At 49.3% G+C, this 15,000-nt stretch overlaps 1 protein-coding gene across 1 annotated transcript in view; it reads right to left on the bottom strand.

Moving 5' to 3' along the window:
* LOC143299628 (uncharacterized) overlaps window positions 1-15,000 on the bottom strand; it is a 199,137-nt gene that overhangs the window by 148,840 nt on the left and 35,297 nt on the right. Inside the window, exon 2 of the mRNA XM_076612923.1 lies at window positions 5,490-7,293. Coding sequence (XP_076469038.1) covers window positions 5,490-7,064 — 1,575 coding nt within the window. The 5' untranslated portion in view covers window positions 7,065-7,293. The remainder of the gene's footprint in view (window positions 1-5,489; window positions 7,294-15,000) is intronic.

Raw genomic sequence — 15,000 nt, 5'->3', positions numbered from 1 at the left:
CTCCAACTGCTAACAAGAGGCACAAGGTATGTTTTTACCTAAAACTGCTCATCACGTCTGAATGTAAACGACACAGAGAACTTTGAACTCGAGCTTTAAAAAAAAATTATTATTTTTTTATTTATTTTTTTTTAAACTGAGGATGACAATAAGAACTATCAGGATTTCACTTTGCCGTATCAAAACATGACAATGAAAACAAAAATGTAAAAAAAAAGGAGGCGCAGGAGGAGCAGGAGGAGGAGCAGGGAGGAGGAGAAGAAGAACAAGAACAAGAAGAAGAAGAAGAAAGAGGAGGAGCAGGAGAAGGAGAAGGAGGAGGAGCAGGAGAAGAAGAAGAAGAAGAAGAAGAAGAAGAAGAAGAAGAAGAAGAAGAAGAGGAGGAGGAAGAAAACGAATAGAAATAAGAAGAAGACTAACAAGAAAAAAGAGAGGGGTTTGGGGAGAGAGAGAGAAAGGGAGAAAGACACACACACACAGACAGAGAGACACAGAGACAGACACAGAGAGACGGAGATAAATCATCCAACGATACTTCAGCATATAGAACTGTTGCTCATTAACCCCCCCAAGGAGTACCAGCCCAGGCTAGTAGCACGAGTGGACACGGTCTAATATCGATCCCGTGCACCGTGAATTGATGAAAGAAAACCTGGAAGGGAAAATTGGCCACACTGGGTTATGATGCTGCAGACACACTCATGCAACAGAAACCCTGGACATGCCGTTCCTTTGACGCTGGGTGGGGGAAGGGTAGGGGGGTAGGGGGAGGGGTGAGGGGTTGGGAGAGAGAGAGAGAGAGAGAGAGAGAGAGAGAGAGAGGAAGAGACAGGGACAGAGACCAGATAGGCAGAAACAGAGAGAGGGACAGAGAGACGGATGGCAGAGATACACAAGAGAGACAGAAGCAGACAGAGAGAGAGAGGAGAGAGACACAGAGAGAGGACAGAGAGACACAGAGAGAGACACAGACAGAGAGATATAAAGAAAGAGAAAGAGGCAGAGACACGGAAAACAGAGACGGAGAGACAGAGACTCAGACAGCGAGGCGAGAAGACACACACACACACACACACACACACACACACACACACACACACAACACACACACACACACACAGCTATAGAGAGAAAGAGAGACAGACAGAGAGACACCCAGACTGAGGGAGGCAAAGAGAGAGAGAGAGACAGACAGACAGACAGAGAGACATACAGACAGGCAGACAGACAGAAAGAGAGACTAAGAGACAGAAACACACACACACACACACACACACACACACACACACACACACAGATAACAGAATTACACAGAGAGATAGAGGGAGACAGAGAGACAGAGAACAGAGAGACACAGACGGAGAGACAGACAGACAGACACACAGAGAGATATTGACACACAGAGACAGGGAAGCGAAAAGAGACAGAGAGAGAGAAAGAGAGAGCGACTGAGAAAGAGAGACAGAGAGACACCCAGACTGAGGGAGGCAAAGAGAGACAGAGACAGAGAGAAAGAGACAGACATAACGAGACAGATGCGACCAGGAGAGATCCGATATTAACAAGTGGCCGCCGGGAGATCTTTCACTCATCAACAGTAACCTCCCCTATCCCTCCAAACCCCTCACCCACCGTAGCCCCCCCCCATCCCCTCCGCACCCCCCTCTCCTTCATCCATCTTCTAGAAACCCTGAGGTAGACATTTCCTCTTCCCTGTCACAGACACTGATATCTCATTTGGCGTTGTTAGCTGTCTATGTCACAGTTTGACATAAGCTTACAGTTTGGCCAACAGCGAAGTCCGAGCTATGTGATCAGTGGTGTCTCCATTACAATGGGAAGCCATTAACAGCTTAGTCTTCTGTGAACGTCTACGACTCTCCCGAGGCAAGATTGCACTGGCTCTTAGTGCTGCAGCCTTTGGGGGGCTGGTTGGCCTTTTGGTGGGAACCATCCCGACGCCGACCGCCCTTAAAAACCCTCTTGGCCGGAGAGAATGGGGGATGTAACTTGGGCAAGACACTCTCTCCACTAAAATCAAATTCTAGCTCAGATAGTCGAGACAGCAGTTGCCTCCTCTGCTGTTCTGATCGTCATACTATCGTTCACTGTCGACATTTTTTTTTAGGGGGTGGGAGGGTGGGGGCGCCAGGGGGAACGAAAGGTATAGCGCGTTGAGCATGCAGCAATTCTGGAAGAAAGGCGCTATTAAAATATTCAGTTTAAATATCATCATCATCATCACCATTTGTATTTGTTTGTATTTGTATTTCTTTTTATCATAACATATTTCTCTGTGTGAAATTCGGGCTGCTCTCCCCAGGGAGAGCGCGTCGCCACACGACAGCCCCACCCCCCCCCCACCCCACTTTTTTTTTGTGTATTTTTTCCTGCGTGCAGTTTTATTTGTTTTTTCCTATCGAAGTGGATTTTTCTACAGAATTTTGCCAGGAACAACCCCTTTGTTGCCGTGGGTTCTTTTACGTGCGCTTAGTGCATGCTGCACACGGGACCTCGGTTTATCGTTTCATCCGAATGACTAGCGTCAAGCCCACCACTCAAGGTCTAGTGGAGGGGGAGAAAATATCGGCGGCTGAGCCGTGATTCGAGCCAGCGCGTTCAGATTCTCTCTCGCTTCCTAGGCGGACGCGTTACCTCTAGGCCATCACTCCACTCCATCATCATCAAAGTGAGTCTTTGTTTCAACCCGATGTTCGGTTGTCTGTGTGTGTGTGTGTGTGTGTGTGTGTCCGTGGTAAACTTAAACATTGACATTTTCTCTGCAAATACTTTGTCAGTTGACACCAAATTTGGCATAAAAATAGGAAAAATTCAGTTCTCTCCAGCCATCTTGTATAAAACAATATTGCACCTCTGGGATGGGCACAAAAAATAAACAATGAAGCCTAATTATATGCAAACTGCATTTACTGTTATATTCATATTTTTTGTATTCTTTAAACTTAGCACTTTGATCTGATATTCTGACCCAACAACAAGAGCAGTCATTATTATCATTTTTTTGTTCAAACAGGAACTTCTTTTGCTAAGCATGGAAGTTTCATTTATTTTGCAAACGTTTTGGTGCAGATAGTAAAAAAGGGAAATTACTCTTTAATTAATGCTATGGGACTTAATTTGCTTTAAACTGATCTTTCTCATCTTAGACATTACATTTGGAAATTATACTCAATACATAAAAAGCTTGTGCGTTTTACTCTCAGTCACAAGTGAGTCTTGAAGGCCTTGCCTCTCTTGTTTTCTCTTTATTTCCGTCAGCTATGGGGTTACGGTTCAATTTCAAGGTTTTTAGCTGCTGTTTTCTTTTTAAACTAAACGAAAAAACCCAAACAAAAACAAACAAAAAAAGAAAAAAACCCAAAAAACCGTTACAGTGCCTGTGTCCAACACCACAACAAACAACCTTTTTTTTTTTTTTTTTTTACCCCCGGTTTATTTTCTAATATGCCAACATAAACCCTCGCTGTTCCGCTGTACTTTCTAGGACCAACAAACTAAATAATCTTCTTCTTCTTCTTCTTCTGCGTTCATTCGTATGCACACGAGTGGGCTTTTACGTGTATGACTGTTTTTACCCCGCCATGTAGGCAGCCATACTACGCTTTCGGGGGTGTGCATGCTGGGTATGTTCTTGTTTCCATAACCCACCGAACGCTGACATGGATTACAGGATCTTTAACGTGCGTATTTGATCTTCTGCTTGCATATACACACACGAAGGGGGTTCAGGCACTAGCAGGTCTGCACATATTATGTTGACCTGGGAGATCGTAAAAATCTCCACCCTTTACCCACCAGGCGCCGTCACCGTGATTCGAACCCAGGGACCCTCAGATTGAAATGAAAGTCCAACGCTTTAACCACTCGGCAATGGCGCCCCGTCACTAAATAATCAAAATGCTCTGCTTGTTGCCCCAACCCCTATCACCATTCCGACCAGACTCCCTACACATATTCTCAGCCCTATACTCCCACTCCCTCCCCCCACCCCCCCCACCCCCACCCCCCACCCATCCTGTCATCTCCTGTGAACTGACTGATTGTCTTCCTGTCAGCTTCCTGCTTCCAGACTAATTGCTGTCCCCTGAGGAAGGGAGGACAAGGGGGGGGGGGGGACAGGGGGGACTGAGGGGGGATGGGGGGGGGGGGAGTGCCTCCTCTCTCCTTGCATACTGCGTGAGAGAAGCCTACCTCCGCTGATGGACAGACCTCTGATAGAGAGAGAGAGAGAGAATGAGGGAGAGAACGAGGGTGGGGGGTGGGGTGGGGGGGGTAGGAGGAGGGGTGGAGGGAGAGTAAGAAAGAGAGGGAGAGAGAGAGAGAGTGAGAGAGTGAGTGTGTGTGTGTGTGTGTGTGTGTGTGTGTGTGTGTGTGTGTGTGTGTGTGTGGATGTGAGTGGGTGCGTGGATGTGTGTGTGTGTGTGTGTGTGTGTGTGTGTGTGTGTGTGTGTGTGTGTGTGTGTGTGTGTGTGTGTGTGTGTGATTATTTATACGACACGTCACGACACGATACGTTACGATACGACACAACACAAAACACAACCACAACCACAACAAATCAAGCACGTGACACCCCCACCCACACCCACACACCCACACCTCCACAACCACACCAACACCCACACCCACACCTCCACACCCACACCCACACCTCCACACCCACACCCCCACCCACACCTCCACAACCACACCAACACCCACACCTCCACCCACACCTCCACAACCACACCCACAACCACACCTCCACAACCACACCAACACCCACACCTCCACATCCACACCCACACCCACACCTCGGCACCCCCACCCACACCCACACCTCCACACCTCCACACCCACACCTCCACACCCACACCTCCACACCCACACCCCCACCCACACCTCCACAACCACACCAACACCCACACCTCCACAACCACACCCACAACCACACCTCCACAACCACACCAACACCCACACCTCCACACCCACACCCACACCTCGGCACCCCCACCCACACCCACACCTCCACACCCACACCTCCACACCCACACCTCTACACCCACACCTCCACACCCACACCCACACCTCGGCACCCCCACCCACACCCACACCTCCACACCCACAACCACACCTCCACACCCACACCTCCACACCCCCACCCACACCTCCACACCCACACCCACACCTCGGCACCCCCACCCACACCTCCACACCCACACCTCCACACCCACACCTCCACATCCACACCTCTACACCCACACCTCCACACCCACACCCACACCTCGGCACCCACACCCACACCCACACCTCCACACCCACACCTCCACACCCACCTCCACACCCACACCTCCACATCCCCACCCACACCCACACCTCCACACCCACACCCACACCTCCACACCCACACCTCCACACCCACACCTCCACACCCCCACCCACAAAAAGAAAGAAGCCAAAGACGACACACAACACCGATCAACACTCACGTCGTCCTGAGAGAAGGAACCCAGAGGAACTGCCGCCGCCGACGCAGCCGCCGACGCCGCCACAACCGTGGGGATTGGCTCGATCCCTCCCTGCTCCAGCACGCCTCCCTCCTGCACCCCGACGCCTTTGGGCTCCCGCCATCCGAAGCCGCCCACCGACACGTCCTCCTTGCCGAACCCCCCGAACCCCAACCCCGAGGGAGCTCCGCCGACGCTACCGCCGCCGAAATGATCCTGAAAGCCAAAGCCCTGGCTCTTCTGCGGTTGCTGCTGAGGAAGCGCCTCCTGACCAAGGCTTCCTGGTCCACCCCCAAAGCCACCCGGCAAATCTGAGGGGTCCACGAACGACCCAAAGCCCAGGCTGGGAGAAGAGAAGGAGGAGGAGGAGGAGAAGTCGGAGAAAGAGTCCTGGGAAAAGGGGTCGCCGAACCCTGACGAGAACGCCTGTGAGGGGGAGGAGGAGGAGGAGGAGGAAAAGGAGGAGAAGGAGGCGTCTGGTGAAGAACTGCTGCGGGCGCTGTGTCTGGGAAGGGGAGCGAGGTCCATCGCACCGGCCGGCACGGGCACGGGCACCAAGAATCGAGACCCATGCCCTCGTTCTTCTCCTTCTCTTTGCGCAGAGCTAGGTGGCGAAGGGGCTGTCGTCGGCGCTGCCCCTTCCTGGACTAGAGCTGGGTCCTGGGAGCGGAGGCCGTGCTGGTGGTGTTGGTCCTCGTGCAACATCTGGCTGATGACGTTCTTCACCACCTCCTTGTCCAGCTCCTCCTTCACCCGGTTCAGTTTGTTCCGGCGGTTCATGGCGCCCAGGGGGCTGAAGAGAGAGGGGATGGAGGAAGAGGAGGAGGAGGAGGAGGAGGAGGGGTGGAGGGACACGTAGTGCGGAGATCGGGCCCCGGCGGCCTCCTGCTGGTGGTGGTGGGGGTGAGGGTGGGGGTGGACTGGCCGTAAGAAACCCTTCAACCCCATCCCCACATCCTCCGCCTTCTCCTCCAGATGAGGGGCGGCGAAGGCGGGCTGCCCCATGTTGGTGATGCGATTGTCCAGCTGTAGTTCCAGGAACCCCTCTGCATCTCGCTGAGGCGAGGAGGCCGCCGCAGCCGCAGCCGCTACAGCCGCCGATGATGGCTGGTGGTGGCGGTGGTGGTAGTGGTGGTGGGGGTGGGGACGACGTCCCTTGGGCACGAACCAGACCCCGACAGACTCTTCCTCAGGCTTCACGGCGGCCGAGGCAGGGTCGGGGAAGGGGAGGTTCCTCCTCCTATTGCGCCACCACAGGGAAGAGGAGGAAGAGGAGAAGGGGGATTCCTCCTCGGGCTGCCAGCCAAAGGAGGAGGAGGAGGAGGAGGAGGAGGAAGAGGAGTGGGCACCGTCGCCGTCACTGCTGCCGCTTCTCCTTGAGGAGGAGGAGGGGGAAGAGGAGGAGGAGGAGGAGGACGGCGAGGGGCCGCTGTTGTAGGCGCCGTGCCAGCTGAAGGCCACGCCCTGAGTCACCAGCAGCAGCACGTGCAGCAGCAGCACGCGGGACACGGCTCGGTTTCGGCGGGCCGGAAGGAGGAGGAGGAGGAGGGGGGCCATGATGGCGGTGGTCGGGGTGGTGGTGGTGGTGGTGGGGGTTTAGGGGGGTGGGGGGGTGGGCGGTGATGGGGCGCTGGTAGTTAGTTTACTGGGTGAGCAGTGGCTCAAGTTGCTGCCTGTCTTTCTTCTTCAAGCTGTGTAGCCTTGCTTACTCTGGAGCCAGTGACGACTGTTCTGTTGACGCGTTCTGGTCTTTTTTGTGTGTTGTCTTTGTGTGTTCAGATGAATTCTGTATGGACAGTAAAGGATGGGTATAATTATTACCATCATCATCAGTGTGTACACAAAAGTATTGGAAACACATGATCTCTATTTACAGAAAGTAACGAAAACAAATTGTTATGTACAGAAAGTATTGGAAACGAAATTTAATGATTTCTAGTTACAGAAAGTATTGGAAAGACATGATCCTTAGTTTCAGAAAGTATTGGAAACACACTGCATGCACAGAAAGTACTGGAATTACGTGGTCTCAAAACACAGAAAGTATTGGATACACATTGTATATATTGTATTGAAAACACATAGTCTATCTGTAGAATACATTGGAAAAACATTGCATGTATGTACAGGAAGGACTGGAAACACATTGTATATACAGAGAGTACTGGAAACACGTGGTCTTCGCAAAGTATTAGAAACACATTTTATGTATGTACAGACAGTATTGGAAACATATTTTGGTCTGTTTTAAATACAGAAAGTGCCCGAAATAAAAATGCATGCTCTGTTTTGTAGACAAAGGCCAGATGACACGGTCTGTGTAGACAGGAAGGCCGCGAACTTTGAAAGACACGGTCAGTCGTCATCCATGGGAAAAAGGAAACGGAAAGACGACAGACGCTGTGACGGACAGCAGGAAGTTACAACCGGAAAGAGCCGTTCACAGGAAGTGGGTCAGGCGTCCATCGATCACACGGGGGGAGGATGGGGGGAGTGTGGGGGCAGGGGGAGTAGGGGAGAGAGTCACGACCCAGACCTGCCAGACATTCTGTCCACGGTTCCTTCGACTGACCAACACCTATGCCCACCAACACCACCACCAGCGCCTTAACTCGCTCAGTACGGCCAGTCTTCTCTTCTCCTCTACACAGAACCCTCGGATGTCCTGTGGGTGTCTGAATGACCCAACCTTTAGCTTCCGTCGTCAGAATTGTGGTATTCTTTGTCAACATTCACCTCTTCAGTATAAGAGCCTTCCGCTTGCAATATTGACGTTTGACTTGAAAATAAAACTGAGCGTCTGGTCATTAGAATTATAATAATAATAATAATAATGGTACTTATATAGCGCTGAATCTTGTGCATAGACAAATCTAAGCGCTTTCGCACCAGTCATTCTCACGCACGCATAACTCTAAAACTGAAGAAACTAAAGACAAGGAAGAGGCAGGGAAGGGAGGCTATTTTGGGAAGAGGTGGGTTTTAAGGCCAGACTTGAAAGAGCTGAGTGTGGAGACTTGACGAAGCGAAAGAGGAAGTTCATTCCAATTGCAAGGTCCAGAGACAGAGAAAGAACGGCGGCCAACAGTCGAGAGTTTGAATCTGGGTATGCGTAAGTGGAGTGGATCCGAAGCTGATCGTAGTGAGCGAGATGGAGTGTAGAGGTGAAGGCAGCCACAGAGATAGAATGAGACGATATACCGAGGTCCCGTGTGCATGCAGCACGCGCTTGTTTCACACTGATAAAGAACATACTGAAAAAAAAAAGAAAGAAAAAAAAAGTTGTCCTCTGGCAAATTTCCGTGAAAGAAATCCACTCTGATAAGTATACATGCATGCACACAAGACCTGACTAAGCGCGTTGGGTTACGCTGCTGATCAGGCATCTGATTAGCAGACGTGGTGTAGCGTATATGGATTTGCCCGAACGCAGTGACACCTCCTTGAGAAACTGAAACTGAAACTGAATTCAAGAAACAAGACCAAAACACACACACACACACACACACACACACACACACACACACACACACACACACACACACAAAAAGTGGCCTTCACCACCTTCAACCATTTATATGGTTCATCTCACTGTGCCTGCCTGTTCATAAACTGCAATCGAAGGGAACAAACTTCTACTGTACTTCCGGCTGTGTCCACCCCTGGAGTCAATCAGTTTCAGTTTCAGTTTCAGTGGCTCAAGGAGGCGTCACTGCGTTCGGACAAATCCATATACGCTACACCACATCTGCCAAGCAGATGCCTGACCAGCAGCGTAACCCAACGCGCTTAGTCAGGCCTTGAGTGAAAAAAAAGAAAAAAAAAGGTGAATTAAAAAAAAGATAAAAAAAAGGTGAATAAAAAAAAAAGAAAATACGTGAATTAAAAAAACAAAAAAAACAACAAAAAAAAACAACAACCCCCCCCCCCCTACTACCACTACTAATATGTATGAGGCACAACAAAACTTGATGAAGTCAACTATAAGCGTACATAAATAAGTAAATAAATAAATAAATAGATAAATAATAATCATAATATAAAAAGGTAGTAATAATAATAATAATAATAATAATAATAATAATAATAAATAGATAAATAAATAAGACAACAATGATGATAAATAAGCAATTAAATGTAAACATGGAGACACACATTCACCCATACACCGACATATGCATAACAGATATGCACCAAACATGCAGTTTCACAGATATGAAAGCACAGTCAAATACATATAAACGTACATGAGCTCCAACAAACACACACACACACACAGACACACACATTACCCTGCACCTCCTCTACCTCACTCCTCCACACACTCATTTCTAGGCTACGTATCGCAGCTTCTACGACACACACACACACACACACACACACACAGATGACGACTTACTTTTACAAGCACACACATATACGCCCATATCCCACACCCCCAACCCCAGACACATATATATATATACACACCCGCACGTTCCAATATCCCGTTGCTCCCACATCCACAATGTAGGCATGCATACACTCACATACCTCATCCTCTATCCCCCCTCCCCTCCGCACCACTCCCACTCACACACACACACACACACAGACACACACACACACACATACGCACGTGCACAGAACTCTCCTGACACTTGTGTACACTTACACCCTTGCGCATGCATAAACGCACTCAAACACACAGACTCACACATACACACAAACACACACATACACACACGCACAGAGGCTGCCACTGATTGCCCGCAAGAGAGATGGGAAAGGATCTCTGATGCCAAGAACGTGGCATTGCGAGGAAAGTGGGTCGGTAGGTAGGGTAGCATTGCGAGGAAAGTGGGTAGGTAGGTAGGGTAGCATTGCGAGGAATGTGGGTAGGTAGATAGGGTAGCATTGCGAGGAAAGTGGGTAGGTACGTAGGGTAGCATTGCGAGGAAAGTGGGTAGGTAGGTAGGGTAGCATTGCGAGGAAAGTGGGTAGGTAGGTAGTGTAGCATTGCGAGGAAAGTGGGTTGTAGGTAGGGTAGCATTGCGAGGAAAGTGGGTAGGTAGGTAGGGTAGCATTGGGAGGAAAGTGGGTTGTAGGTAGGGTAGCATTGCGAGGAAAGTGGGTAGGTAGGTAGGGTAGCATTGCGAGGAAAGTGGGTAGGTAGGTAGGGTAGCATTGCGAGGAATGTGGGTAGGTAGGTAGGGTAGCATTGCGAGGAAAGTGGGTAGGTAGGTAGGGTAGCATTGCGAGGAATGTGGGTAGGTAGATAGGGTAGCATTGCGAGGAAAGTGGGTAGGTAGGTAGGGTAGCATTGCGAGGAAAGTGGGTAGGTAGGTAGGGTAGCATTGCGAGGAAAGTGGGTAGGTAGGTAGGGTAGCATTGCGAGGAAAGTGGGTTGTAGGTAGGGTAGCATTGCGAGGAAAGTGGGTAGGTAGGTAGGGTAGCATTTCGAGGAAAGTGGGTTGTAGGTAGGGTAGCATTGCGAGGAAAGTGGGTTGTAGGTAGGGTAGCATTGCGAGGAAAGTGGGTTGTAGGTAGGGTAGCATTGCGAGGAATGTGGGTAGGTAGACAGGGTAGCATTGCGAGGAAAGTGGGTTGTAGGTAGGGTAGCATTGCGAGGAAAGTGGGTTGTAGGTAGGATAGCATTGCGAGGAAAGTGGGTTGTAGGTAGGGTATCATTGCGAGGAAAGTGGGTAGGTAGGTAGGGTAGCATTGTGAGGAAAGTGGGTTGGTAGGTAGTGTAGCATTGCGAGGAAAGTGGGTTGTAGGTAGGGTAGCATTGCGAGGAAAGTGGGTAGGTAGGTAGGGTAGCATTGGGAGGAAAGTGGGTTGTAGGTAGGGTAGCATTGCGAGGAAAGTGGGTAGGTAGGTAGGGTAGCATTGCGAGGAATGTGGGTAGGTAGATAGGGTAGCATTGCGAGGAAAGTGGGTAGGTAGGTAGGGTAGCATTGGGAGGAAAGTGGGTTGTAGGTAGGGTAGCATTGCGAGGAAAGTGGGTAGGTAGGTAGGGTAGCATTGCGAGGAATGTGGGTAGGTAGATAGGGTAGCATTGCGAGGAAAGTGGGTTGTAGGTAGGGTAGCATTGCGAGGAAAGTGGGTTGTAGGTAGGGTAGCATTGCGAGGAAAGTGGGTTGTAGGTAGGGTAGCATTGCGAGGAAAGTGGGTAGTAGGTAGGGTAGCATTGCGAGGAAAAGTGGGTAGGTAGGTAGGGTAGCATTTCGATGAAAGTGGGTAGGTAGGTAGGGTAGCATTGCGAGGAAAGTGGGTAGGTAGGTAGGGTGGCATTGCGAGGAAAGTGGGTTGTAGGTAGGGTAGCATTGCGAGGAAAGTGGGTTGTAGGTAGGGTAGCATTGCGAGGAAAGTGGGTAGGTAGGTAGGGTAGCATTGCGAGGAAAGTGGGTTGTAGGTAGGGTAGCATTGCGAGGAAAGTGGGTAGGTAGGTAGGGTAGCATTGCGAGGAAAGTGGGTAGGTAGGTACGGTAGCATTGCGAGGAAAGTGGGTAGGTAGGTAGGGTAGCATTGCGAGGAATGTGGGTAGGTAGATAGGGTAGCATTGCGAGGAAAGTGGGTTGTAGGTAGGGTAGCATTGCGAGGAAAGTGGGTAGGTAGGTAGGGTAGCATTGCGAGGAAAGTGGGTTGTAGGTAGGGTAGCATTGCGAGGAAAGTGGGTTGTAGGTAGGGTAGCATTGCGAGGAAAGTGGGTTGTAGGTAGGGTAGCATTGCGAGGAAAGTGGGTAGGTAGGTAGGGTAGCATTGCGAGGAAAGTGGGTTGTAGGTAGGGTAGCATTGCGAGGAAAGTGGGTTGTATGTAGGGTAGCACTGCGAGGAAAGTGGGTTGTAGGTAGGGTAGCATTGCGAGGAATGTGGGTAGGTAGGTAGGGTAGCATTGCGAGGAAAGTGGGTAGGTAGGTAGGGTAGCATTGCGAGGAAAGTGGGTTGTAGGTAGGGTAGCATTGCGAGGAAAGTGGGTAGGTAGGTAGGGTAGCATTGCGAGGAAAGTGGGTTGTAGGTAGGGTAGCATTGCGAGGAAAGTGGGTAGGTAGGTTAGCATTGCGAGGTTTCAGTTTCAGTTTCAGTGGCTCAAGGAGGCGTCACTGCGTTCGGACAAATCCATATACGCTACACCATATCTGCCAAGGAGATGCCTGACCAGCAGCGTAACCCAACGCGCTTAGTCTGGAAAAAAAAAATTCTCACTTGAGTTATAGAAGGATTTTGCTAACGTCAAACCATTTGTCTTGAGAAATGTGTGTATGTGTGCGTGCGTGCGTGCGTGCTTGTGTGTGTGTGTATGTGTGTGTGTGTGTGTTTGTGTCTGTGTGTGTGTGTGCGCGCGTGTGTGTGTGTGTATGTGTGTGTGTGTATGTGTGTGTGTGTGTGTGTGTGTGTGTTGTGTCTGTGTGTGTGTGTGTGCGCGCGCGCGCGCGCGTGTGTGTGTGTCTAACTCCCCCTTCCCCAGTGCACGCAGAGTCAGTTAGTTCAAACGTCAGAAAAGTCAGCCGTCTGTCAAGTTGTCATCATTGTCCTCACACTCCGAAATGATCCCCTCCGGCACTCAGAAATATCAGGTGTGTGTGTGTGTGTGTGTGTGTGTGTGTGTGTGTGTGTGTGTGTGTGTGTGTGTGTGTTTGGGGTGGGTGGTGGGTGTGGGTGGGTGTTAGTAAGTAGATGTGTACATGTGTATGTATGTATGCATGTACGTGTGTGTGTGTGTGTGTGTGTGTGTGTGTGTGTGTGTGTGTGTGTGTGTGTGTGTGTTTGAGTAGAGAGATAATGTTTTTTTTTTGGTTTTGTGTGTGTGTGTGTGTGTGTGTGTGTGTTTGGTGTGTGTGGTGTGTGTGTGTGTGTGTGTGTGTGTGTGTGTGTGTGTGTGTGTGTGTGTGTGTGTGGTGTCGCTTAGCGTTCGACTTCTACAGCGTTTTACCCTTGGGAAAAAAAAAGAGAGATGAATGAGAGAGAGTGAGGGGGTGGAGGGAGTTAGATTCAAGTTTCTACTTATTATTGGGTGTTTTTGGCAGTTGTGTGTCTTATCTGTCTGGCACACGAACGATGCCCAAAAAACAGTGGTTTTATCACTATGATTCTACTACTACTACTAATGTGTTGTATGCTATGGTGTCATCATAAAAATATGGTGGTGTGTGTGTGTCTCATCAATTATGTATATTGTCCATATCTGCATGTATGTCTCTGTACATCAGTTGTGATGTATGCTCGTATGAAATTGGTTAAACATAGTGTGTATTGTCATGTGTGTGAGAGAGTGAGTGTGTGGTGTGAAGAGAGACGAGACAGACGATGAGAGATTGCGGACGAGAGAAGAAACAGAAGTACGAAGAGGAGAAGAGACAGGAAATAGCCGGGACCAGACATCAATATTTTCTAATTTTTCCTAAGGCTGCCCTCAGACGACTGATCAAGTTCCCAGGGTGGATACCACCTTGATGGGCTTGGTAACTTTCCTGGAGTCAATGCGGAGGTAAAAAAAACCTGACCGATTTTCAGTATAGTTTCTGCCTTTACTCGCATCAACAACCATCTACCTGAAGATCTAGTCATCAGCCCCATCCACATGCAATATGCGGCTTCTGTTCAAACGTGTGTGTGTGTGTGTGTGTGTGTGTGTGTGTGTGTGTGTGTGTGTGTGTGTGTGTGTGTGTGTGCGCACGCGTACAGTGCGTGCATATGTGAGTGTGCACAAGTTTTTTTTTACTGATATGCACTTGTAAGTATCCTAATTTCTACTATATCTGTGTTTGTGTATGACTTTCGATTTATGTTCGTACCTTGTTATGTACTATCCCACCCAATATTCCCTGTGACCCCGGTACACTTGGTAATAAAGACATATTCTATTCTATTCTATCAATATTACAGAGAAGTCTGCCAAGTCTGTAAACTCACTGTGAAAAGAAAGCGCTTGCAGGCTATATACAGATTGTGAAAGAAAGCGTAGAGTACAGTCTTGTCACCCAGGTCCCAAACCTAAAAAATGGACCTCCTTAACAGCATCGTCATCATAATCATCATCGTCCTTCACATCCTCTTCCATCATCATGGACAAAAAAAGAAAAAGAAAAAGAAAAAAGCTGCCCCGTCCTCCGCAAAGTCGCAGCAACAAACCTGCGGCAAGACAATAGAAAAACACTTATGTCGAGAACGGCTATACCCACGTTCGACAATCTCACGGCGTGATCACCCTAAAAGAAAAGTGAGAGAGAAAGAGAGAAAGAGAGAAAGAGAGAGAGAGAGAGAGAGAGAGAGAGAGAGAGAGAGAGAGAGCGAGAGAGAGAGGAATACCCTTGGGACCATCCATCAATTATACTTTCTAAATTTTTCCATGTCTGTTACTGCAGAAAATAGCTGATGATGTATCTTCTGTGTCACAGACATGAAATTACCTTCTTTTTTCTTTTTTTTAAATTTGTCACACACACACACACACACACACACACACACACACACACGCACGCACGCACACACACGTAGGTAGGTAGTGTAG

The sequence above is a fragment of the Babylonia areolata genome, chromosome 25, assembly GCF_041734735.1.
Source record: "Babylonia areolata isolate BAREFJ2019XMU chromosome 25, ASM4173473v1, whole genome shotgun sequence".
NCBI lineage: Eukaryota > Metazoa > Mollusca > Gastropoda > Neogastropoda > Buccinidae > Babylonia > Babylonia areolata.
Note: the sequence above shows the minus strand (reverse complement) of the source record. Positions and strands in the feature narration are given on the sequence as shown.